At 51.9% G+C, this 27,628-nt stretch overlaps 1 protein-coding gene across 1 annotated transcript in view; it reads left to right on the plus strand.

The window, feature by feature from the left end:
• STXBP3 (syntaxin binding protein 3) overlaps positions 1–27,628 on the plus strand; it is a 43,833-nt gene that overhangs the window by 8,035 nt on the left and 8,170 nt on the right. Inside the window, exons 7-14 of the mRNA XM_075617006.1 lie at positions 3,558–3,706; positions 5,660–5,750; positions 20,879–21,003; positions 21,625–21,735; positions 22,294–22,351; positions 24,006–24,071; positions 25,057–25,137; positions 25,375–25,513. Coding sequence (XP_075473121.1) covers positions 3,558–3,706; positions 5,660–5,750; positions 20,879–21,003; positions 21,625–21,735; positions 22,294–22,351; positions 24,006–24,071; positions 25,057–25,137; positions 25,375–25,513 — 820 coding nt within the window. The remainder of the gene's footprint in view (positions 1–3,557; positions 3,707–5,659; positions 5,751–20,878; positions 21,004–21,624; positions 21,736–22,293; positions 22,352–24,005; positions 24,072–25,056; positions 25,138–25,374; positions 25,514–27,628) is intronic.

Here is a 27,628-nt window from a genome sequence, read left to right on the forward strand (position 1 = left end):
ATCTATAATACCTGAGGACTGGAGTTGGCCACCCCTGGTTTATTAGTAGTACGAGTAATATCAGCATTGTCATTTGCGTGTAAGAAAAACCATCGCCGAGTGCTAATCCCAGGTGCACGCGGAGGGGCCTGGTGCTAATCCCAGGTGCACGCGGAGGGGCCTGGTGCTAATCCCAGGTGCACGCGGAGGGGCCTGGTGCTAATCCCAGGTGCACGCGGAGGGGCCTGGTGCTAATCCCAGGTGCACGCGGAGGGGCCTGGTGCTAATCCCGGGTGCACGCGGAGGGGCCTGGTGCTAATTCCGGGTGCACGCGGAGGGGTCTGGTGCTAATTCCGGGTGCACCCGGAGGGGTCTGGTGCTAATCCCAAGTGCACGCGGAGGGGCCTGGTGCTAATCCCGGGTGCACGCGGAGGGGCCTGGTGCTAATCCCAAATGCAAGCGGAGGGGCCTGGTGCTAATCCCGGGTGCACGCGGAGGGGCCTGGTGCTAATTCCGGGTGCACGCGGAGGGGTCTGGTGCTAATCCCGGGTGCACGCGCAAGAGCCAGGTGCTAATCCCGGGTGCACGCGGAGGGGTCTGGTGCTAATCCCGGGTGCACGCGGAGGGGTCTGGTGCTAATCCCGGGTGCACGCGCAAGAGCCAGGTGCTAATTCCGGGTGCACGCGGAGGGGTCTGGTGCTAATCCCGGGTGCACGCGGAGGGGTCTGGTGCTAATCCCAAGTGCACGCGGAGGGGCCTGGTGCTAATCCCAAATGCACGCGGAGGGGCCTGGTGCTAATCCCAAGTGCACGCGGAGGGGCCTGGTGCTAATCCCAAGTGCACGCGGAGGGGCCTGGTGCTAATCCCGGGTGCACGCGGAGGGGCCTGGTGCTAATCCCAAGTGCGTGTGGGGCGGGCTGGGTGTGGGGCGGGCTGGGTGAGCGCGGAGGGGCCGGATGCTTATTCCGGGGGTGTGATTGGCCTGTGTGTGCAGTTGCTTTCTGGTGTCGGATAACCGCGATGCTTATATCAATAACCCAGAAGGGCAAGAGGGGGCTGTACGTACCAAAATCAGTAACACATACCTGCATTACCATAATGTGACTATACATGAGGGCGGGGACGAGGGGGGCTAGAGCTGCCCGCCACCAACCCCCCTGCATTAACCCATCCCTTGCTGGCTTATACTGACCCATGTCATGTTGTCCCTCTCCTTACTCAGAAAATGCAACAACCTCTGAGTTCTCAAAAAGGAAACAGTGTGCAAGTTCTTCACACCCAATAATATAGGTGTGTGTGTGTGTTTATATATACACACACACACCTACTCTATTCCTCCGTTACATAGACAACAGAACGCATACCTGGGTCCTATGGTTAAAGTAAAATACCTTGGCCCGCAAAGAGAGAAACCTGGGATACTCCGTGTGCGTTGGCCCAGCCCAAGATGTCGTATAAACTTTTTATGCCGAGCCCCCCTTTTTATCCATGACATTTCTCGGGCCCCCCCCTGTCTGATCAAAATCACATGAAAAAAAACCCTTTATTAAACGGTATGCAATGTAAATACAAATATGTCTAAGGCCGCGCATATAGTGCCCGCGACGTCACCCGTCGCCGCTAGCGAAAGTTGTATTTCGCTTTGTGGCGGCGCGGGCGACCAGGCCATTGATTGGTTCAGGGGCTGTCACATGACACTACAGCCCCTAAAAAATCAAATATTGCCGACTTCAAAAAATCGCGTTTACTATAAGCGCACGCAGCGGCGACAATGCATTTGTTTTCGGGCGACGTCCCGTCGCCGGCACTATAAGCGCAGCCTAAATACTTACATACTTCAACAGCTCGCTCTTGCAAAATTAGGCTGCGTCCACGCTGCCGCCGAGAGCGGTGACATCACCAACTCTCCAAGCGTGAGCGCAGGGTGTCCTGCATCATTTTGCAAGCGCGAGCGGGGAAGTGTTTACACTTTTTTTATTATTATTATTTCTGTACATTCATAGTATGAGTGATAAAGTGGCAGCCTACCCTTTCACTCGCAGAGGATCGCAGCGAAGCAGGTTGCCAGCGGAGGAGAGCAGCAACACAGCGCTATTGTAGGCAGACACCGGAGGGAGGGGCGTTTGACATCACAGCGCTGGGGCGTGCTCCTCCCCCGTACCTCCGAATCACGTGGCCCCACCTGCACTATTCTGTTTGGCCGCCCGCGCGCGCACATCTTTTTCGCCTGCGCAACCAGGTTTTGCTGCACGCGCCCCGCCTAAATAATCTTGCGCCCGGGCGTCCCCCCCTCAGTTTGTGCAACACTGCATTCAATCACAACACCCACACACACACACAATCACAACACACACAACCAACACACACACAATCACAACACACACACACAGACAGACAACCAACAGGCACAGCACACACACACACACACCACCCACTCAAATCACAACCAACACAGCACACACTCAATCACTACACACACACAGTCACAACCAACACTCACATAATCAACACCAACACAAACAACACTCAATCGCAACACCCACACACACTCAATCACAACACACACACAGACAACCAACAGGCACAGCACACACACACACCACACACTAGAGTCCATATATATACACACAAACACACACACACACACATATATATATATATATATATATATATATATATATATATATATATATTTATATATATTTATATATATATATATATTTATATATATATATATATATATATACACACACACACACACACACACACACACACACACACACACACACACACACACACACACACACACACACACACACACACGTGTGTGTGTATGTATATATGTGTGTTTGTGTGTATATATATATGGACTCTAGTGTGTGGTGTGTGTGTGTGTATATATATATACACACACACACATATACACACACATATTTCTACATATATACACACACACACAAACACACACACGGTGGGTGGAGGTAGTAACTAAACCTGCTCCGGTCCCCCCATGTGCTGCTGAAAACGGGCGGGTAGCAGACAGGAGGAGGAGGGCTTGTCTGTGTGCAGGGAAGGCCCCGCAGCAAGGCCCCGCCCCCTCTGTAGGCCCCGCCCCCTCTGCAGGCAGACACAGCAGAGAACTGGAAACAGCCTCAGCACGGAGTTTCTGGCCGCCCGTGCACAGCTCTGCCCGTCCCCAGGTTTCCCCGCACGCAGCCTGCGCCCCCCCTACATAATCTTGCGCCCCCCCAGTTTGCGCACCGCTGTCCTAGAGGACAGAACTCGTCACAGTCCGCATAAGGCATGGCCTCCTGGCGCTCGCTCTCCCGGTACCTCCGCAGGGCTACCCGGCTTGCTAACCGCCGGCATAGTCACATGAAAGAGAAACAGAAAAGGCCGTGCACAGCAACAAACAAAAAAATAATACGTTTTCATTTGGCCACGGTAAAAAGGGAGGCAAAAAAATCAGCCAACGCGTTTCACGCCAGGAGGTCCTTTATCCAGCATCAGAACCCTCTTGGGGTAACACCCGTCGTCTACCAAAGTATAATGTTACCCACCCGCTCTCCTCCGTTCAGGTGTTCACAGTGAACGTCCCAGAAGCTTTTTACCTGCTGTACAGTCCGGACAAGAGCGCGGATAAAGTGTCCGCAATGCAGGCCATGGCCCAGCAGATCGTGACCTTGTGTGCGACCTTGGATGAAAACCCGGGGGTGAGATACAAGAGGTGAGTTTGTGGAGGTGGCTTGCTGGGGAGCGCCACGGTCCGGCTTCCGTGCCGTGATTCCCAACTCTTCTGGTTCCCTGAAAGGGGCCTTTTTACCCCCAATATAATCGGTTTTGAAACGAGCTTCACGTGAGACCCGTGCAATCCTATCCCCCACCGTATTTGTATTTCTTATTTTCCTGGAAGCTTTTTTATTTTCATGTTTATTTAAAAAGGCATACACAATAATAAAGGGCATGGATAATCTGATTTATGAGGGGAGGCTAGCTAAATTAGATGTGCTTAGATTAGGAAAGAGGTGTGTAAGAAAGGATATGATAACTATATACAGATATATTCGGGGACAATACAAGAGCTTTAAAAAAAAAACTATTCAACCCACGGGCAGTACTAAGGACACGGGGTCCCACGGGCAGTACTAAGGACACAGGGTCCCACGGGCAGTACTAAGGACACGGGGTCCCACGGGCAGTACTAAGGACACAGGGTCCAACGGGCAGTACTAAGGACACGGGGTCCCACGGGCAGTACTAAGGACACGGGGTCCCACGGGCAGTACTAAGGACACAGGGTCCCACGGGCAGTACTAAGGACACGGGGTCCCACGGGCAGTACTAAGGACACGGGGTCCCACGGGCAGTGCTAAGGACACGGGGTCCCACGGGCAGTGCTAAGGAAACGGGGTCCCACGGGCAGTACTAAGGACACGGGGTCCCACGGGCAGTACTAAGGACACGGGGTCCCACGGGCAGTACTAAGGACACAGGGTCCCACGGGCAGTACTAAGGACACGGGGTCCCACGGGCAGTACTAAGGACACGGGGTCCCACGGGCAGTACTAAGGACACGGGGTCCCACGGGCAGTACTAAGGACACAGGGTCCAACGGGCAGTACTAAGGACACGGGGTCCCACGGGCAGTACTAAGGACACGGGGTCCCACGGGCAGTACTAAGGACACAGGGTCCAACGGGCAGTACTAAGGACACAGGGTCCAACGGGCAGTACTAAGGACACAGGGTCCAACGGGCAGTACTAAGGACACGGGGTCCCACGGGCAGTACTAAGGACACGGGGTCCCACGGGCAGTACTAAGGACACGGGGTCCCACGGGCAGTACTAAGGACACGGGGTCCCACGGGCAGTACTAAGGACACGGGGTCCCACGGGCAGTACTAAGGACACGGGGTCCCACGGGCAGTACTAAGGACACGGGGTCCCACGGGCAGTACTAAGGACACGGGGTCCCACGGGCAGTACTAAGGACACGGGGTCCCACGGGCAGTACTAAGGACACAGGGTCCAACGGGCAGTACTAAGGACACGGGGTCCCACGGGCAGTACTAAGGACACAGGGTCCAACGGGCAGTACTAAGGACACGGGGTCCCACGGGCAGTACTAAGGACACGGGGTCCCACGGGCAGTACTAAGGACACAGGGTCCAACGGGCAGTACTAAGGACACGGGGTCCCACGGGCAGTACTAAGGACACGGGGTCCAACGGGCAGTACTAAGGACACGGGGTCCCACGGGCAGTACTAAGGACACGGGGTCCCACGGGCAGTACTAAGGACACAGGGTCCCACGGGCAGTACTAAGGACACGGGGTCCCACGGGCAGTACTAAGGACACAGGGTCCCACGGGCAGTACTAAGGACACGGGGTCCCACGGGCAGTACAAAGGACACGGTCCCACGGACACAAACCTACCTGTTCTGTTCTGCTGTCCGAGGAAAATCCTCTGCTCTTTCATTGCAGTCCCATGTAGCCGGCCACACACACACGTCTTGTGTAAACAATTCAGCAATCTAATTGGCTTCCTTAAACTAATACAACCATGCCAAATGCCAACACTTTGCCACTTTTGTTCCTCTGGAAATTAATCACAAAGTAGATTTTAGAGACCGGAAGGGGGGTGAGTGTGACCCCCTAATGCCGCGGTGTTGGTTGCAGGGAGCCGCTGGATAATGCAGAGGAGCTGGCCAATCTGGTGGAAGAAAAGCTTGTACAGTACTACAAGACGGACGAGAGGGACCAGTGCAAGGTAACAGGCCCCCCACCCACCCACCCGTGTACATGCTTTCATTACATGTACAGTTTTAACAGTTGAATGATCACGTGATCATATAATGCTGTGTATTGCTACAATTAAAGCAAACCGTGGGAGCAGGGATGGTGTACACGATTGAAGTGCACAGTTATGATGGGAATTCCCTGCAGCTAGTCTAACATATAAACGCTGCTTGCATGCAAGTAGCAGAGCTCCAACATCGCTCTCAACAGGTACTGGGAGTCCCTATAGCTAGTGACCGTCAGAGTAAGTTGATGAAATTACAACATGGGAATTGTATCAGTGCAATCAGTGATACTGGCTAAATCGCCAAGATAGTGAGGGATTCCCTTGTCGCTAAACTATCATATAAATGTTGCTTGCTTTCAAGCAACACAGCTCCAACATCGCTGTCAACTTACTCTGACGGTCACTAGCTATAGGGACTCCCAGTACCTGTTGAGAGCGATGTTGGAGCTCTGCTACTTGCATGCAAGCAGCGTTTATATGTTAGACTAGCTGCAGGGAATTCCCATCATAACTGTGCACTTCAATCGTGTACACCATCCCTGCTCCCACGGTTTGCTTTAATTGTAGCAATACACAGCATTATATGTATCATGTCTATGTCGACGCTCCTCTAGTTGTTTCCAATTGTGACCATACTTTGGTAGTTAGGTTTAACTTGTGATTTATTATATCAGGCAGGAGGTTACTCAGTGATTATCGCATTATAGTTTGACACCTAGCTATTACTGTGCTATTTACCAGCGCTGTTGCTTGGGATCTTCAACATCAGCTCAGCGTGTTTTAATAATATTTTATTATTATTTTTATTTTTCACTTATTCACCTTGGTTTTTTCACTAAAGCTATGTTAGAAAATTAAAAATGTTTATTGTGATGTGCACCCTAAATGTACTTCTGTGAATGTTCCTGTGACTATATCACGTGATCATTCAACTGTTAAAACTATTAACCTCTGTACATAGGTAGCACTCATTTGTGTTATTTAACACTTGAAAATTATAAATACTTAGTATTTTTCATTCAATAGTGAGCGGTTTGAAATATTGTGTGCTATGCATTACATGTACAGCCAGGACTGTGTGAGCCTGTCCCTGATACTTTGCAGTCAGGTCACCCTGCATTACATATACACCCAGGACTGTGTGAGCCTGTCCCTGATACTCTGCAGTCAGGAGGTCACCCTGCATTACATATACACCCAGACTGTGTAAGCCTGTCCCTCTGCAGTCAGGTGGTCACCCTTGCAGGGAGAGGCTGTGGCCTCAGACCCAGGAGGGGGTGGTGGTGCTGGGGCAGGTGAACCTGGGAACCCCAGGGGCTGTGGCCTGGATGTTACTGACACTGAGGATCTTTTGCAAACTGAAAGAGAATTGAGGAGAATTCAGAGAGAAAAGACAAGAGAGAAAGAGATTGCTGAGCAGGAAGGAATGGAGGAAGAGACACAAGGAACAGGTGAGGTGCTGGTTCTGTCCGGGGAAAGTAACATACAAACCCAGAGCAGTAAGTCCCAGCAGCAAAGTAATGTTATAACTGAGGGCAAAAAGAAAAGAGAGGCTGAGCTGGAAAAGAGGAGGCGGGCGGCAAGAGAGCACGGGCGGGCGGCAAGAGCGGGCGGCAAGAGAGCGCGGGCGGGCGGCAAGAGAGAGCAGGCAGACAAACAAGCCTTATAGCAAAGTGCCCAAACCCAATGCAGAGGCTGAATGTGCCAAGGGAAGAGAGGCTGAGAGTCCTCAGCACATGGAAACTGAGGCTGAGAGTCCTCAGCACATGGAAACCGAGGCTGATAGCCTCCTACATGGGGGGATTGCAGCAGGAGTCAGTCAGGAGGCAAACACAGGTACATTGCAGACAGCAGCGGAGGCAGAAACAATGGAAAGAGACCCTGAGAAACGTTCTTCTCACTCAGAGACCATTGCAATAAACTCTGAAGAGGCAATGGAGCTAAACTGTGAGCCAGAAAGGGTTAACGCCCTGAGAGAAACACAGATTAGGTAAAAGGGTTAGGGTGCTCAAACCCAAGGTAATTCCATTTAATTCAATAAACAATGAAACATTAACCCTGGAGATACCAGTGGGAGTGGGTTGGTAAATATAGACTTGTAAGTGACACAATGACAGCAGCCAATACTTAACTATATGAGTCTAAACCAATGAAGCCCACTCACGTCATCTCCAGGGGTGATTGCTGGCGTGCCAGCCACAAAGGATCCAGAATCCAGGTACAGCCAGAAGAAAAAACGAATGGCGCACAGCCAGGGAGCCAGGTGTGGAATAAAAAGCTTTTCTTTATTGGTGCATGGTGAGAGACAAGTTCACCCCCTTGGGGGACAAAGACAGGAACCTCCTACGCGTTACGGACACACGGGTCCTTTATCAAGGAGTATGGGATATGCTGCAGTAAGGCACCTTAAATACCTAGTTCATAATAGGCAAATTGAAAAAATCTGTGAAAAATTACACCGCAGGCCTAGTGACGTCACGCGCATGCGCACTAGGCCTGCGGTGTAATTTCCGAGGCTGCAGGGAGACGCACGCACAGCGAGGCTGCAGGGAGACGCACGCACAGCGAGGCTGCAGGGAGACGCACGCACCGAGGCTGCAGGGAGACGCACGCACCGAGGCTGCAGGGAGACGCACACAGCGAGGCTGCAGGGAGACGCACGCACCGAGGCTGCAGGGAGACGCACACAGCGAGGCTGCAGGGAGACGCACGCACAGCGAGGCTGCAGGGAGACGCACGCACCGAGGCTGCAGGGAGACGCACACAGCGAGGCTGCGGGGAGACGCACGCACACCGAGGCTGCGGGGAGACGCACGCACAGCGAGGCTGCGGGGAGACGCACGCACAGCGAGGCTGCAGGGAGACGCACGCACCGAGGCTGCAGGGAGACGCACGCACCGAAGCTGCAGGGAGACGCACGCACCCCGAGGCTGCAGGGAGACGCACGCACAGGGAGGCTGCAGGGAGACGCACGCACACCGAGGCTGCGGGGAGACGCACGCACACCGAGTCTGCGGGGAGACGCACGCACACCGAGGCTGCGGGGAGACGCACGCACACCGAGGCTGCAGGGAGACGCACGCACACCGAGTCTGCGGGGAGACGCACGCACACAGAGGCTGCAGGGAGACGCACGCACAGCGAGGCTGCAGGGAGACGCACGCACACCGAGGCTGCGGGGAGACGCACGCACACCGAGGCTGCAGGGAGACGCACGCACACCGAGGCTGCGGGGAGACGCACGCACACCGAGGCTGCAGGGAGACGCACGCACAGCGAGGCTGCAGGGAGACGCACACACCGAGGCTGCAGGGAGACGCACGCACACCGAGGCTGCGGGGAGACGCACGCACACCGAGGCTGCAGGGAGACGCACGCACACCGAGGCTGCAGGGAGACGCACACACCGAGGCTGCAGGGAGACGCACGCACACCGAGGCTGCGGGGAGACGCACGCACACCGAGGCTGCAGGGAGACGCACGCACAGCGAGGCTGCAGGGAGACGCACGCACACCGAGGCTGCAGGGAGACGCACGCACCGAGGCTGCAGGGAGACGCACGCACACCGAGGCTGAGGGGAGACGCACGCACCGAGGCTGCAGGGAGACGCACGCACCGAGGCTGCAGGGAGACGCACGCACACCGAGGCTGCGGGGAGACGCACGCACACCGAGGCTGCAGGGAGACGCACGCACCGAGGCTGCAGGGAGACGCACGCACAGCGAGGCTGCAGGGAGACGCACGCACACCGAGGCTGAGGGGAGACGCACGCACCGAGGCTGCAGGGAGACGCACGCACCGAGGCTGCAGGGAGACGCACGCACACCGAGGCTGCGGGGAGACGCACGCACACCGAGGCTGAGGGGAGACGCACGCACCGAGGCTGCAGGGAGACGCACGCACACCGAGTCTGCGGGGAGACGCACGCACACCGAGGCTGCGGGGAGACGCACGCACCGAGGCTGCAGGGAGACGCACGCACACCGAGGCTGCGGGGAGACGCACGCACACCGAGGCTGCGGGGAGACGCACGCACACCGAGGCTGCAGGGAGACGCACGCACCGAGGCTGCAGGGAGACGCACGCACACCGAGGCTGCAGGGAGACGCACGCACCGAGGCTGCAGGGAGACGCACGCACACCGAGGCTGCGGGGAGACGCACGCACACCGAGGCTGAGGGGAGACGCACGCACCGAGGCTGCAGGGAGACGCACGCACACCGAGGCTGCGGGGAGACGCACGCACCGAGGCTGCAGGGAGACGCACGCACACCGAGGCTGCAGGGAGACGCACGCACCGAGGCTGCAGGGAGACGCACGCACACCGAGGCTGCGGGGAGACGCACGCACACCGAGGCTGAGGGGAGACGCACGCACCGAGGCTGCAGGGAGACGCACGCACACCGAGGCTGCAGGGAGACGCACGCACCGAGGCTGCAGGGAGACGCACGCACACCGAGGCTGCGGGGAGACGCACGCACCGAGGCTGCAGGGAGACGCACGCACACCGAGGCTGCAGGGAGACGCATGCACCGAGGCTGCAGGGAGACGCACGCACACCGAGGCTGCGGGGAGACGCACGCACACCGAGGCTGAGGGGAGACGCACGCACCGAGGCTGCAGGGAGACGCACGCACACCGAGGCTGCAGGGAGACGCACGCACCGAGGCTGCAGGGAGACGCACGCACACCGAGGCTGCGGGGAGACGCACGCACACCGAGGCTGCAGGGAGACGCACGCACCGAGGCTGCAGGGAGACGCACGCACACCGAGGCTGCAGGGAGACGCACGCACCGAGGCTGCAGGGAGACGCACGCACACCGAGGCTGCGGGGAGACGCACGCACACCGAGGCTGAGGGGAGACGCACGCACCGAGGCTGCAGGGAGACGCACGCACCGAGGCTGCAGGGAGACGCACGCACACCGAGGCTGCGGGGAGACGCACGCACACCGAGGCTGCGGGGAGACGCACGCACCGAGGCTGCAGGGAGACGCACGCACACCGAGTCTGCGGGGAGACGCACGCACACCGAGGCTGCAGGGAGACGCACGCACCGAGGCTGCAGGGAGACGCACGCACACCGAGGCTGCGGGGAGACGCACGCACACCGAGGCTGCGGGGAGACGCACGCACACCGAGGCTGCAGGGAGACGCACGCACCGAGGCTGCAGGGAGACGCACGCACACCGAGGCTGCAGGGAGACGCACGCACACCGAGGCTGCAGGGAGACGCACGCACACCGAGGCTGCGGGGAGACGCACGCACACCGAGGCTGCGGGGAGACGCACGCACCGAGGCTGCAGGGAGACGCACGCACACCGAGGCTGCGGGGAGACGCACGCACCGAGGCTGCAGGGAGACGCACGCACACCGAGGCTGCAGGGAGACGCACGCACCGAGGCTGCAGGGAGACGCACGCACACCGAGGCTGCGGGGAGACGCACGCACACCGAGGCTGAGGGGAGACGCACGCACCGAGGCTGCAGGGAGACGCACGCACACCGAGGCTGCAGGGAGACGCACGCACCGAGGCTGCAGGGAGACGCACGCACACCGAGGCTGCGGGGAGACGCACGCACACCGAGGCTGCAGGGAGACGCACGCACCGAGGCTGCAGGGAGACGCACGCACACCGAGGCTGCAGGGAGACGCATGCACCGAGGCTGCAGGGAGACGCACGCACACCGAGGCTGCGGGGAGACGCACGCACACCGAGGCTGAGGGGAGACGCACGCACACCGAGGCTGAGGGGAGACGCACGCACCGAGGCTGCAGGGAGACGCACGCACACCGAGGCTGCAGGGAGACGCACGCACACCGAGGCTGCAGGGAAACGCACGCACCGAGGCTGCAGGGAGACGCACGCACACCGAGGCTGCAGGGAGACGCACGCACCGAGGCTGCAGGGAGACGCACGCACACCGAGGCTGCGGGGAGACGCACGCACACCGAGGCTGAGGGGAGACGCACGCACCGAGGCTGCAGGGAGACGCACGCACACCGAGGCTGCGGGGAGACGCACGCACCGAGGCTGCAGGGAGACGCACGCACAGCGAGGCTGCAGGGAGACGCACGCACAGCGAGGCTGCAGGGAGACGCACGCACAGCGAGGCTGCAGGGAGACGCACGCACAGCGAGGCTGCAGGGAGACGCACGCACAGCGAGGCTGCAGGGAGACGCACGCACAGCGAGGCTGCAGGGAGACGCACGCACAGCGAGGCTGCAGGGAGACGCATGCAGGGAGACGCACGCACAGCGAGGCTGCAGGGAGACGCACGCACACCGAGGCTGCAGGGAGACGCACGCACACCGAGGCTGCAGGGAGACGCACGCACAGCGAGGCTGCAGGGAGACGCACGCACACCGAGGCTGCAGGGAGACGCACGCACAGCGAGGCTGCAGGGAGACGCACGCACAGCGAGGCTGCAGGGAGACGCACGCACACCGAGGCTGCAGGGGAATCAGATTGCCAGAGAGGGGAAATCTCACTGAGCGGTAAATCAGATCTTCCAAGTGCCTGCAATCAGCACTGATAATGAATACAAAAAGGATGGGGGAGCACAATGGTTGGAAACAGGCAGTGTTATAGAACTGGTAATTGCTTTTTAAGATGAAGCAGTTATATCCTGAGCAGGTGTGGTGGCTCAGGTGTCTAATGTCTAATTGGAAGGATAGGCACACATGGGTGTATGTGTGTTGGTGTGAAGGTGAAATAGAATAAAGGTATATAGAACTTACACGGCCTTGTGTAAGCCCAGTAGCATCAGAGTTTCTTTGGGAGTCCCGTGTGCTTCTGATGAGGCTTTTCTTCTTGCGATGCGAGTTCTTCTTCTTGATGTGTGGGCCACTTGCTTCGTTGGTTCACAGTGCCACTCCAGGGGGATTACCAAGTTTAAATCACACCGCTGAGTAAGGTAGGTGGAGTTGATGATACCCGAGGGGACAGCAGCGCCCGGCGCCCAGGTAAGCAGCGTGTCACATGTAGCCGTGCGTGATATGCTTGGAGGTAGAAGCGGTCACTCGCAGACATGAATGCCCATCGGGTCACACCACGGCCTGTGTGAATCCGTCTGCCGTCATCTGCGCATTTCTACTCACATGCCATGTAGGAGCAGGAGGGTTTTTTTTTTTTTTTTTTTTTTTGATCACCGCCTGTTATTGTCACTGACTTAATCCAAAAATGTTCAGATTGGGGTCCAGCAAAAAAAGAGACCTTCACCCTCTGGGTGACCGAAACGTTGGTTGCAGTGCCCTGTGATTCAATACAGTTTTTTGTCTGAAGACTACATGCAGTGTGCCGTCTCTTTTTTTGCTGGACCCCAATCTGAACATTTTTGGATTAAGTCAGTGACAATAACAGGCGGTGATCAAAAAAAAAAAAAAAAAAAAAACCCTCCTGCTCCTACATGGCATGTGAGTAGAAATGCGCAGATGACGGCAGACGGATTCACACAGGCCGTGGTGTGACCCGATGGGCATTCATGTCTGCGAGTGACCGCTTCTTCCTCCAAGCATATCACGCACGGCTACATGTGACACGCTGCTTACCTGGGCGCCGGGCGCTGCTGTCCCCTCGGGTATCATCAACTCCACCTACCTTACTCAGCGGTGTGATTTAAACTTGGAAATCCCCCTGGAGCGGCACTGTGAACCAACGAAGCAAGTGGCCCACACATCAAGAAGAAGAACTCGCATCGCAAGAAGAAAAGCCTCATCAGAAGCACACGGGACTCCCAAAGAAACTCTGATGCTACTGGGCTTACACAAGGCCGTGTAAGTTCTATATACCTTTATTCTATTTCACCTTCACACCAACACACATACACCCATGTGTGCCTATCCTTCCAATTAGACATTAGACACCTGAGCCACCACACCTGCTCAGGATATAACTGCTTCATCTTAAAAAGCAATTACCAGTTCTATAACACTGCCTGTTTCCAACCATTGTGCTCCCCCATCCTTTTTGTATTCATTACCTACAAGGGTCCTGGATAGATCCTGCTGGGGTTCCGAGTCACAAGAGGATACCACTCGAAAACCATTTACAGGCAGTATTACACCACTCTTTTTATACTTCTGCACATCAGATAAGCCACACAGAGATAGCGCCCGGGTACCTACTTAAACAATCAGCACTGATAGTCTGGATCAAATTTCAGCTGCCGGGGTTCAGACTGCCAGGAAAATACAGAACCAGCAAAACCGTCTGATTCACAGCAAAACGCATGAAATCACTGAAAGGTTTGAGATTCTTTCCCACTATTCCCGTAAGAAACCCTTTAAGAAGAAGGAATGTGGTGAGACTGACATTTCTAGGACCAAGAGAGGAAGATCCAGGGTTGGATTATGTGGGGCAAACGCTCATAAAGAAATCTTTGCACTTTGACCCAGAGCATGTTTACGCCTCCTGCATGGCCCGTATTCACCATACCATGATATCAGTTTTAAGACCTCCACCCACCTAGAGACTTTCTGGGAGAGATACAAAGCAGTGAGTAGCAGCCCTGAGTGGAAGTCTTTTGAGGCCACAGCGATATCTAAGCCTGAGACTGTGATAGTAAATATTATCTTTGACCACAAATCTATCCCAGTGGCTGACATTGAGTTTTGGCTGAAGCGCCAGTGTGACATACTCAAAGGACCAAGGAAGCTGTACAATGGTGAATACTGGAATGGAGGATCTCAGTTTGAGGTGAAACTGGTGTGTGCAGACAACACTGTGACACACTTACCAAACTTCCTATACATTGGAAATGAAAGAGAAAGGTGTTTCTACCGTGGGCAGCCCAAATGCTGCTTTAAGTGCGGATCAAGATCACACTTCATCAGGATGTAACAAGATCAGATGCAGCCTATGCAAATATTTGGGGCACCACCGAAATTAATGCAAGAACATTTTGTGTAATTTGTGCTCAAAAAGTGGGCATTCACACAATGTGTGTCCCCATGCCCAACACAATCAAGCACAAGTGTTTGCTCTGCAGCACCCTACAACAGAGGTGGATGGAGACCTGCACTCTGAGGCTAAGGTCCCGCTGGAGACTGCTACACGCGAGACTGGTGGCGCATGCACAGCGCTATGGCGCGATTTGCGGTCTGTAGGCAGAGTACCCTAGTGCGGGGGGGTGTGGCCAAAAGCGTGTGGGTGGGTCCATGAGGGGGTGGGGCCATGAATCTAGCCCAAAGTTTAATCATTGAAAAACTCAATTTTCACTTTCTACTGAATCCCTTTACCTCACTGTTCCAAGTTGCTATACATTACATTTTGTTCAGTGATTCATTGCACTGCTCTGTTGCTTACAGTTTAACGTACCCATGTAGCTATTCCATGCAAAAAAAACCCTACAGTTATACATTGAAAGAGTTAAAGTTAGAAGTATACATAACGCAAATCTGGTCTACCGCATGCTCTGGCCAGTGTTTCCTTCTGAGCCCAGGACAAACCAATAAAGGCTTGTGCTGGAAAAGCATTGCAAACCTTTCCAGCAGCAAAGTGGCTAGTTCCCAAGCAAATGAATGATCTGTGGGATTTCTTGCCTCTGATTGGCTCCCTGGCGCTCCATGTGACGCGTCGCCACATGGGAACACAATTCAGTTGTATCCCCTGCTGGCTGACGTGTCACAGTATGCAGGAAGCGAGGAGTCACCGAGGACTGCTGGTGAGAGGAGCGGCCGCAGCGGGGACCTTGCCTGAGACAGACCAGCTGCAGAGAGGAGGGACTCCGTGGGCTTGCGCCCGATTTGAGGGGGTTTTAAAGGAAATTTGCAGTCCAATCACAGCAGAAAGAGAGGACACCAGAAGTAATCCCCCTCCCTTCTCAGACCCCACAGAACAAAGACTCCTAAGAGGGACCAGTGCACCAGGAGAGGCGTTAGATGAAAGTGCCTCTCGAAAGCACAAAAGAACAAAGCCAGGAGGCTCTCCCTGCTCCAGAACATCTAGAAGCAGCGGCTGATGGTGAGGAAGGAGAATCCACATGGGAGGTTCAGGAAAAAAATTCCCATGGCTACAAAATCGACAAGGACAACCCTCGTGCAGCTGTGTTTATCCAAGATTTAAAAAAAGTTGCCTTACTGCAGTGATTGACCGCCTAAAGATACGGAACATGTTTCAGTCACTACAAAAGTCCTGGGCTGATAGGGTGGAAAATCAGGAAAAAGAAGCGGAACAGCAGGAAACAGGAACCGAGTATCCTCGAAGCCCCAGATACCGAAGCAACGAAGAATTCCTAGGAGGCACCATCTCCTCAAAACATCAGCAGGAGGGAGGTGGAACAACCCACAGGATCCACTGTCATAGGTGCAACCATTACCCCAGACAGATGGTAAAAGTGAAAAAAAACTATAGCTTCACAGGACGTGGAGATGAGGTCGCCTTCAAACAAGAGGGTCACTGCCTGGTGAAGGGAGACCGAAGGGGAAAATGGACAAATAGAGGACAAATGTGGAGTGTAACAACAACAACTCAGAATGACACATCTTGCCCTCACCCAACTAAGAGTAGGGTCTTTAAATGTCAATTCCATAAAAACCAGGAAAAGATCGCTGGCATATAGCGCTTTCAAAGACCTTTACATTTTATTCCTGCAGGAAACCAGACTCTCGTCCCTTAAGGAAATTTCAGCAGTTTCTGCAGAATGGACAAGTGGTGCATGTTTGATGGGGTGGGGTTTCTATTTAAGGAATATGACTTTCAGTGTGAAAAAGGGATTGACCTGAGCCCAGGCCGATGTCTTATTATAGATGTCATTCCAGAATGTCAAGCACAGATTAATGTGTAGCTCCAGTGAGAGGGTGATTGCACATATCCTGTGAACAATAAGATTAAGGACGGTTTGCTTTGCCCCTATTTACTTATCTTTACTGCGGGTGGCTGTTCACGGCTGGATTACATGATCGCATTACTCAGTGATTTCTGCTTTGATTTCTGCTTTGCTTGCTGTTGCTTGCATTATTCTGTGACTTATTTGCTTTGCTTGCATTTGTGTCTCTCACAGGGGGGACAAGGATTAAGGGAAGTACCTTGAGGTCTCTTTGACCCAAGGGAACAGGCCAGAAGAAAGGGTGTCTACCCTGAAACGTTGCCCCTCTTATCCTACCCCATTGTCTTTATATGTTGTGCTGTTGTCCTCTCTCCATACCCTCATTTGTACCCCACACTTCCCTTCCCCTTTATATCTTGTTTCCCCTTATTTGTGCGATAATTAGAGCTGTATACTTTGCATTAGTAGTCAGTTAGCATTTCCAATTTTGTATATTAATTTGCTGTTTACGTGATTACATTTGTGGCTTATTCTGAGACTCTCTACATTTTTCTATCTATCTTACGTGTGCTGGAGCCTACTCTGGGGTTTCTATGATTTGCAGTGGGGTTGTTTGGGCCCACTTCGCTCCGCGCACACTGCACTTTATCAATACTATTTCGGTCTAGAGTGCTGCCCGTCAGTGTGTTTGTAGTAAAGATGAGATGCTAAACGTAGTCGCAAAATACTATGCAGAGTTTTTTGTTTCTTTTTAGCAAAAAGCCCATTGATCCTGTAGAAATAGGCAGTTATTTGGATTCTGTCAATATTCCATCCGTCTCTGAGGATGACCTGATAGGCTTAGACTCCCCAATCACAGCAAGAGAAGTGACGAATGCAATTAAGACCCTCTCGGGTAATAAAACCCCAGGGGCAGATGGAATCACTGCTGAATTTTACAGCATAACCTTTTCAGTGAGGTTTTATCGGAAATATTGGCAAAAGTTTATAATTCCCCTCTTGGAGGAATAAGTCTCTCTCACTCTCAGCGTGAATCGCTTTTGACCTTATTATCTAAGAAAGGGGATCCGAAGGATTTAAAAAGTTGGCGACCAATAGCTTTACTAAATGACTATTACAAAATCTTGGCCAAAGTCCTTGTAAATCGGATGAGTAACATCGCTGAGAAGGTGATCGTGCGTTCCCAATCCTGTGCCATTAAAGGAAGGAACATCGCTAATAATTGAATGAACTTTAGGGAGATGTTTGGAATGGAGGTCTATCGGGGTACATGTTAAATCTTGATGAGGCCAAAGCCTTCGATAGGGTGGATCATGTCTATCTTTTTAAAACTCTGGAAAGATATGGTTTCCCAGATACATTTGTGGAGAAACTGGCTCTGCTGTATGAAGGAGCTTATGGAAGACCGGTCATTAATGGCTGGGTAGGGGAATCTTTTCCCATAAAGTCGGGTGTTAAACAGGGCTGCCCGCTGACCCTCTTATTATATGTCTTCTCCATAGTCCTCTCTTTAAGACACCTGGAGCAGAATAGTCTCATCCAAGCCGTACCCTGTGAGCGTTCCCAACACGAGGGGCGAGTTAAGTGCCAGGCGTATGCAGGTGACGTTTGTATTTATGTTGCCTCAAAAAGCTCATTTGCAGGTATAAGTCTGGAAATAAATATTCAAATGCTTCCAACTCCCTGGTGAATCAGGATAAGTCTGTGACCTGTTAGTTAGGAAAAGAGGAAACCCCCTTTAGTCTACCGGAGGATATTCAGATAGACAATGCCTCTTTTAAAGTTTTAGGGATTTATTTTGGAAAAGAGAATTCTGGTGTTCACAACTGGAAGGAGAAACTGAACATCTGTAAGGTAAAGGTAGAACGGTGGAAGAAGTGGAAATTCTCTTTTAGAGAAAAAGTTAAAATGATTAAGGGTTTTTTGTGATACCTATGTTTGTGAATTTAAGTTTTGTATTTCCTCTTCCTGCGGAAATTGCTGTTACTTTATATAGCTTTTTTTCCAATTGCTCTGCGGAAATTGTTTAAACGTGTTAAAGCGAGACATTACTTATTTTCCAAGAGAGAGGCGGTTTGGAAATGGTGAACCCTGTATTATTTTTCTCTCATTTTTGTATGTTTTAATTTGCAGTAATTTCTCATTAGAGATGACCAGTTTTGGCATATATATTTTAGGAAGTGGGTGACTCCCCTTCAAAACTGGCTAGATGGCAAACCTGTTAAAAGAATTATTGTAGGAGGTGTATATATGCCAGAATATGAGGATTATGTACAAATTCTTAAATAGATGTAAAATAACTGCTTTAAAAATTACTTGTGTTCTCAGGAAAACATTGTACTGGTTAGTATTTTGTAGACTGTGTCACACAATTCAATCTAAAACAAAGAAAAACCTGGCGCCAAAAGTTCATTGATAATCCTGTACTCCTCAGGGGATCAGCACACTTGCTTGACAGGCCATGTACGGAAAAAAACACAAACAGACACAGATCATAGTGCAACACTGTAGGGTTAAAACAGGTCTACACTAATACACACACTGCACATACTGTGACTCTTGTGCTGACCCCGAGGAAGTGGACTAACATCCACGAAACGCGTAGGGCAGGTGACAGTCACTTTGAGCTTGGTATTGGACTTTTTAGGACACTTGGTCACATTTGAGCCCCATTGCAGCCGTTAGTTCTTGGCATACAGGACGCTTGTACTGTCCCTTTAATGGCACGGGCACTCTCTGAGACAGCCTGTGTAACCGGAGGAGGAAGTGAGGAGAGCAGTCTCACGTGGAGTAGAGCTGTGAGCCCCACGAGCGGACCTCCAACACTGCCACTGTTCCTGTTAACCCCTGGAGGGAGGGTCAGCACAAGAGTCACAGTGCAGCAAGAATCACATCTCTGCCGAGACATCAGCAGCACCTGGAGGACTCTTTGTTGCGTTGCCTGCATTTGCCTTGCTGCTTGGAGCGGGCCTCCAACACTGCCACTGTTCCTGTTAACCCCTGGAGGGAGGGTCAGCACGAGAGTCACAGTGCAGCAGGAATCACATCTCTGCAAAGACATCAGCAGCACCTGGAGGACTCTTTGTTGCATTGCCTGTATTTGCCTTGCTGCTTGTAAGTAGGGCTCTGATTTTTCCCATCTGGATGACCAGCGGTGTTCTCATTTGTCCATACCATTTTATGGCATAGTTCTTTTTATTTAATAAATAGTTTTTATAGTCACTAGGAGTCTCTATGTTATATGTGCAGTGAGTGTATTAGTGTAGACCTGTTTTAACCCTACAGTGTTGCACTATGATCTGTGTCTGTTTGTGTTTTTTCCCCTACATGGCCTGTCAAGCAAGTGTGCTGATCCCCTGAGGAGTACAGGATTATCAATGAACTTTTGGCGCCAGGTTTTTCTTTGTTTTCACTTTTTCTGTTAGTACTGACAGTATTACTAGGCAGCCTTTATATATATATATATATATATATATATATATTTTGTACTTGTCACACTGGTGTTTTAGTCTTTAGCGCTTGTTCACATTTTTTCTTTTCACAATTCAATCTAAAACACTGTGATATAGAGGACCAGAAAGGCCTTACAGAATCTATTAGACCCGAGAATCCCTCTTGGAAATCAGGATTCCATGGGCGTCTTTATGTAAGAGCAAATTTAAAATATAAAGATATAGCGGATAGGAACTGCCCCCGAGGTTCCTGTGCTGGGATCTTGGAGACGATGGAGCACCTCCTCCTGGAGTGCCTCTACGCAGTGGAGATGTGGGGGGGTATGGCCGCCTCATTACGGATGCCAGATTTAAAGGGTCCAAACTATTGTGAAATAGTGTATGGTGTGTTTAGGGATCACTTGCAGGGTTACAGCGGTAGCACAGTGGTGTTAATCAATGCACTTGTGAAATACAGGCTGTGGATCACCCGCAGTCTCCTCTCCACAGAAAAGGTTCTCGTGCCTGTAACATGTGCAGGTGAACTGGTTATAGAGCAGATAAAGAAAATAAAGCAGGGGGAGAGACGGGTGGGATATAAAGACCTGGGAGAGAAGATTGGAGGATTTTCAGATGTGTATAAATATTTTCTGTATATAGTGAAAATAAGATGTAAAATTGTATATTTTAATTTGTTTTTTTGTATTGATATGTTTCTGTTAAAAATAAATTATATAATAAAAAATACCCTACATTACATATACTGGCTGATCCTGTCCCTGAAACTCTGCAGTAAGGAGGTCACCCTAGATTTCATATAACCCCAGGACTGTCTGAGCCTGTCCCTTACTACCCCGTATGATGTCCTCCTCGCCTTGTATTTCTTGCAGGAAAAAACACAGTCCCAGCTGTTAATACTTGACAGGGGATTCGATCCGGTGTCCACTGTGCTGCACGAGCTGACCTTCCAAGCCATGGTCTACGACCTGCTCCCCATCGAGAATGATACCTTCAAGCAAGTACCTTAAACTGTTAACGCTTAGAAAGGGTTAAGATGTCACCCAATGCTTCTATCCACTATGAGCGGCACAGAATGACATCGGAAATAGGAGGATTGCCTGTTATCTGTTGACTTGGCTACGTCATGGGGCCCCCTGGAGAGCCTGCCCCCAATGACTTGGCTACGTCATGGGGCCCCCTGGAGAGCCTGCCCCCAATGACTTGGCTACATCATGGGGCCCCCTGGAGAGCCAGCCCCCAATGACTTGGCTACGTCATGGGGCCCCCTGGAGAGCCAGCCCCCAATGACTTGGCTACGTCATGGGGCCCCCAAGAAAGCCAATTCATGGTTTCTGACTCTTTCCTTGGGGTCCCACGACCTAGCCAAGTCATTGGGGTCTGGCTCAATGTCGTGGGACCCCAAGGAGAGCCAGACCCCATGACTTGGCTATGTCGTGGTGCGCCCAAAAGTGGCGCCCGTCTCTGCATCCCGCATGTAGGAGTCACGGAGTTGATGTCCCGTACACCGGACGTTCTCTGCCGCTTCGTTCTCTATCAATCAGAAGATCCCGGACATGGCGGGAACATTAGTGTTTTCGGAAGGATTTCTTAATCCCTGTGCTGTTTTTCCTTGTAGATACCGCACTGACAGCTCTTCAGGCAAAGACAAAGACAAAGAAGCGCGTCTGGACGAGTCCGACGAACTGTGGGTGAAAATCCGTCACCGGCACATCGCCGACGTCTTGGCGTACGTGTAACACGCGTGTTTTGTTTCCCGCGTCTGTGTTCTGAAACCATACACAGCTGTGTGCCTGCCACAATGCGGGGAGATAAAAGGCCGCTTAACAGTGCAATCCCAGGAAGCCGGGAAACGAGCAACCTTTTGTAAAGAGTTGAATTTGGCTTCCCTATGCAAAGTTTACCACACTAACCGCAAAGATTTTCATTTGGGAGGGGAGGAAACGAATGACAAATTATTTTTGTTACGGGCCCCTTATCCCACCCTGTCCTTATCGGAGAACCTATAATGAGGGAGCAGGGGGGTTTTCCCGCCCAAACTCTTGTTTTCTGGGAAATGCCTCGTCCCTCAGCTCAGATCCCTGCACCTTTGACATCAGCGCATCATCATTACCGGCTGTGTGAGCGACTCCTGGTCACAGGAGCCGCCCGGGAATCCCCGTTTGCTGGCTGCTTTCCCTGTGTATAAACCCAGTATCTTGTGCTGTGTGTAACCGGAACATTAACCGTTTGTGTGTTTGTTGTTTTTATTTTCATTCCTCTTCTTTTTTTTTTTTTTTACCCCCAGAGAAATCCCCAAACTTGTCAAAGAAATATCTTCCAGCAAGAAGGAAACGGAGGGGAAGGTAAGCGGGGCGTGACCGTTGTTTCTCCGATAACCTGTAGTCCCATTGAGACGTTGGTACCCCGACTGGCTTAACGTTCTTCAGAAATTTAACACATACAGCCCGTGGGGGTCCTGGCCCGTGGGGGTCCTGCCCTCCTGGCCCTGTGGGGTCCTGGCCCGTGGGGGGTCATGACCTCCTGGCCCGTGGGGGGTCATGACCTCCTGGCCCGTGGGGGTCCTGGCCCGTGGGGGTCCTGCCCTCCTGGCCCTGTGGGGTCCTGGCCCGTGGGGGGTCATGACCTCCTGGCCCGTGGGGGGTCATGACCTCCTGGCCCGTGGGGGGTCATGACCTCCTGGCCCGTGGGGGGTCATGACCTCCTGGCCCGTGGGGGGTCATGACCTCCTGGCCCGTGGGGGGTCATGTCCTCAGTGGCCGTGACGTCACGGAGCTGGTTCCCCCTCATTGGGTGAACCGCTGACGTGACCCGGCTGTCTTTTTGTCGCGCGAAAAATCGGCCGCGCCATCGCTCTCGTGCCGCGCGCTCTATGTCCGTCCTCATTGAGGTACGCCCTTTTGTATGCGGCACGCGCACCATCACTCTCACCATGGCCGCGGCCCAAGGGTGCCCTGCAGAGAGACAAAGGCCGATGTTATGTCCCCGGACACTGCGAGGTTTCGCTGCCCCACTGGCAGCAGTGGAATTTATTGCCTATTAATAAAAGGTTTGAAATAGTAGAAAAAGTGACATTTTTAAAATGGACATTTTACAAACTGAATCAGGAGAACTCCTGTAAGGTGATACATGTGGTGGGAAATAAATACGTATTCTCCGTTTCTGTCCCGTTTTTGTTGGAACTTGAAATAAATGGGACAGTTGATAAATTGACGGGGTGACCCCCTGAAAGTGGATCGTCTCAGTAGGGGGGCCCTGTAGGAAAGAAGATGCAGAAACACGACCTGAGAGCGGTCTAATCCCCCTTTTAATGTATCCTGTGAAAAGGAATGAGCGTGTTTCTCTTTTCTCCGGGAACAGGGCGTTCCAGCCAATCGGCTGCTTCAGTCAGACTAAGTCCCGCTTCATCGTTACTTTACAAACTAAGAACAAATCAAAAAAGAACTATTTACCTGGGGCACTGAGAGCTGGCAAACAGTCTGATCAACAAAAGACTATAGATAATAGTAACATATCTATTTAAAACTTGTGTTTACTGGGGAAATGTGGCAAGTTTAAGACGGTTTGTTTAAACATGTTAGATTTGTTTGAAATAAAATAAGACCAAGGTAAGACTGTTTGTCAGTCCTCAAAGCCCCAATTGTTCTCTTTGCTCTGTTCTTTGACTAGTGATTGCTTCCTAATTACTGACAGACAGATAAGGAGGTGAGCTGTTCAACTGGAATTCAGTGTTCCCGGAGAAAAGGGAAACATACTTATGTTCACAATACACAAATAAGTTACTGTAAGGGGGATTCTATCTTTCTAAGGATCCGGTTACACATAGACTCTTGTTTTAAAAAACACGTTTTTGATCCTCTACGTTGAATTGCACCTTTTTATATGTGGGTGTTTAATTGGTGAGGCGTGGCCATAGCATTGCATCTTGCAAACATTGGCCATTGCAGCTGGAAGTACATGGTGTGCGGAGCTGAAATCTTCCCCTCCTGTCTCTCTCAGGTGACCATGAGTAACCTGTCCAACCTGATGAAAAAGATGCCTCACTTCCGGAAGCAGATAAGCAAGGTGAGGAGCGTGTGTGCGCGCGTAAATGAGGAAATGTGCACCTGGGAGATCATTGGGGGGCTTCTTCCAGCAGTGGGGGGACACGGGCTGAAGGTGAGGTATGTATGTGTATATCCTCTCCAGCCCGCGTCTCCCCACTGCTGGATGAAGCCTCCCCAATGATCTCCCAGATGCTGCGGTTACAGCCTCTCTTCTCCACGTCGCTCCCACACATTGTCTCATCCCATCCTCCCATCTTAAATTGGGCGTCCCACCGCCATTTTCATTTATTCCCGTGTGTGATGTCAGACTTCTGTTTAATTTCAAATATATATCTATATATCTATATCTCTTTCTCCTGAGCCAGGGCCAGCCTTCGTCTTTATGGGGCCTCCCCCCTTTAAGGTACTTGCCTTGACGAGCAGCTCTCCTCCGGCAGCGTTGCGGTGTCATGACGTCACAGCGGCATGTGACGGCGTCATGTGATGTCACGTTGCCATTGCAACATGGCGTCGTTCGACATCGGTCACCACTGCAACGCGTCGCTGCAGGAGGCGGCCCGCTCCGGAAAAAGTAAGACCCTCCTCACAAACCAGAAAAAAACCCACACACCCGCACCTACCTCTCTCCGCCCGTCCAGGGGCCCCGCGCTTCCTCCTCTCCCTCCTGTCGGCGCCGGGATCCAACTTCTGACTGGAGGTGGGGAGGGGGCGCGGCACCCATGGCTTGCTCACCTTTCCCGAAGGCCGGCCCATCCTTCCCCCAGTGATCTGCCCGGACGCAGCTCACTGGATTTCATGTTGAATAGTTGTGTATTAAAGTCCTTTAGGGAAACAACGTTGAACTATGCATAGCTGCTGTTTGGGATCCCCTTGTCGTGCCGGCCGTGATCGCTTTTGTTGGCCCGTTTTCGCATGTAATTTATACGTGAGCTTCTAAAGGCTCCAAGTTTTTCCTATGGTATAAATGTGACATTATACACATAACATGTCTCATTGTTTTTCAGCAAGTTCTGCATCTCAATTTAGCCGAAGACTGCATGAAAAAGTTTCAAGATAACCTTCAAAAGCTTTGCAAAATTGAACAAGTAGGTAGCTTTGTGCCAGGTTTGCACTGTTACGGTAGATGCAGAAGCCAGGCGGGCTTAGGGCTGTAGCCTCTCCTATTTACAGCGTCGCAAGAGATGGCTCAAAATCAAAGATGGCGGCCTCCTGTGCATGGGCCTTTAACAATGGAGGTTGCATGCAACGGATAAACGGTCATTTAATTCTCCTAAACAAATGGCCGTTTAATTAGCCACGGCGTGTCTTTTTTTTTTTTGTAGGATTTGGCTTTGGGAACAGACGTGGAGGGACAGAGAGTTAAGGAGCACATGCGTGTTCTGCTTCCCGTGTTACTCAACAAAGATCTGGATAATTACGACAAAATAAGAGCCATCCTGCTGTATATTTTTGTGGAGAACGGTGAGTGAGCAGGAGAGAGTCGAGGCGTCCAGTTTAAAGGGTCGGTTCATCCCAGGACCCAGTGCACTAATGACAGTGACATGGTTAAGGGGTTAGTCCCACCTAGGGGCAAAGTGTACTAATGGCAGTGACATGGTTAAGGGTTCAGTCCCTCCTAGGAACAAAGTGTACTAATGGCAGTGACATGGTTAAGGGGTTAGTCCCACCTAGGGGCAAAGTGTACTAATGGCAGTGACATGGTTAAGGGTTTAGTTCCCTCCTAGGAACAAAGTGCACTAATGACAGTGACATGGTTAAGGGGTTAGTCCCACCTAGGGGCAAAGTGTACTAATGGCAGTGACAGGGTTAACGGCAAAAAGAGGAAAGGGTTAGGGAGTGATCAACTTAAACCATACTAATTGAAATATATTAATTGATAAATCAAATCGATAATTATAAGGTGGGTGCAAACTGTGAACTGAAAAGTGAATCAGGAAAAATGAAGGGTACAAAGTGATTGTACCCCAAAGAAAATTCACTTAAATGCACACCACTAATTAAAATATAAACTTTTATTTATTATTTCTTAAAACATATATTACCGAGTATGTGTGTAACTGTATTTAAAAAGAAATTAAATCAAATAAATATGCACCAAGGTCCCCCTAATATATAGCCACTCCTACTCAGTACATAGTGGTAGGGTGATGGGGGCTAAATGGAGCAATCAGCAAAGGTGGGGACCCACCATATCAGTGGATAGCACCGAGAGTGTAATAATAGTGTTACCAGTGGAGAGAATAGTCCCAGAAATTACATCACTATTATGATTTCACCACCAATAGTGTACTTGGTATTTAATATGGTACAGCTCCATGCCAGGGTGCTGCAAGGAAGATAACAGTAGGCACATAGGTATCTTTGGATACCTTGTAGCACTGCTCACACTACAGTTGTGAGTAATAGGCAGGTGTATCTATAGATTTAAGCAGAATGATGCAGTCACAGATGCCACTTAAACCAGCTCCAGTGAGCACCTTAGCACCCCTTGCACAGCCTAAGTACACTTAGAGCATATTGAGAGGTTGGATTTCCTCTGACTGCTCCTTTTAATCTGCTGTCACTTTGTATTAGACAAGAGTTCTCCCCCCTCCCCTTATTGGTTCTCTGGTAAGGACAGGGGGGGGGGGGGAATAAGGGGAAAGAAAACAATTCAGAAACACTCCCCCATGCAGAGACCCCTAAGAAAGGCAATTTGAAATCCATTATCATAGCAACAGAACCAGCCAAATCCTTTCTTCTAGCATGGTTAGATCAGTTTAAGGAAGCCAGTTGGTGTTCAATTGGTTCCCATTTTCTGACTGCAGCCCTAAGGAGGATTTCAGAGTGTCCCAGCAAGGCCTTATCAGGGCTGAAGCAACAAGGGGTTTGGCTCCTAAGCCTTTGTATGCCAAAGTGGCATAAGGAGCTACACATGTTCTGGCAGCAGAGGGGTTTAGGAGCCATTTAGTTTCCCATAAATATTACATTTATACAGTAGTTGGTGTGATGGGTGTAGGTAGGGAGTAACAGTACCCTTTTATTTGTTTCACGCCCAGATTATCGCTACTTTTTAACAGGACTTATTTTAGGAAGCTTCCTTTCCTCCCCCCTCCTTTCCCCCCCTTTCCTCCCCTCTCCCCCCCCCTTTCCTCTCCTCTCCTCCCCCCGCTTTCCTCTCCTCTATCCCCCCCCTTCCTCTCCTCTCTCCCCCCCTTCCTCTCCCCCCCTCCTTTCCACTCTCCTCCCCCTTTTCCCCTCCTCTCTCTCTCCCTCCTTTCCGTTCCTCTCTCCCCCCCCTTTCCTCTCTCCCCCCCCTTTTCTCACCTCTTTCCTGCCCTCCCCTCCCCCTTTTCTTCTCCTCTCCCCCCTTTCTTCTCCTCTCCCTCGTTCCTCCCCCCCCCCTTTTCCTCTCCTCTTCCCCCACTTAACTTTGCTCCAGAATACGATATCCGCTAGAGCAGGGGTTGCACAAACTTTTCTGCTTGTGCCCCCCCCTGTCTGCTCCCCCCCCCCCCCTCCTTACCAGCTCTCTGGCATATGCGACATCATATGATGTCACATTGCCACTTGACCCCACTGTGTCAGAGGCCGCAT

The sequence above is a fragment of the Ascaphus truei genome, chromosome 10 (assembly GCF_040206685.1).
Source record: "Ascaphus truei isolate aAscTru1 chromosome 10, aAscTru1.hap1, whole genome shotgun sequence".
NCBI lineage: Eukaryota > Metazoa > Chordata > Amphibia > Anura > Ascaphidae > Ascaphus > Ascaphus truei.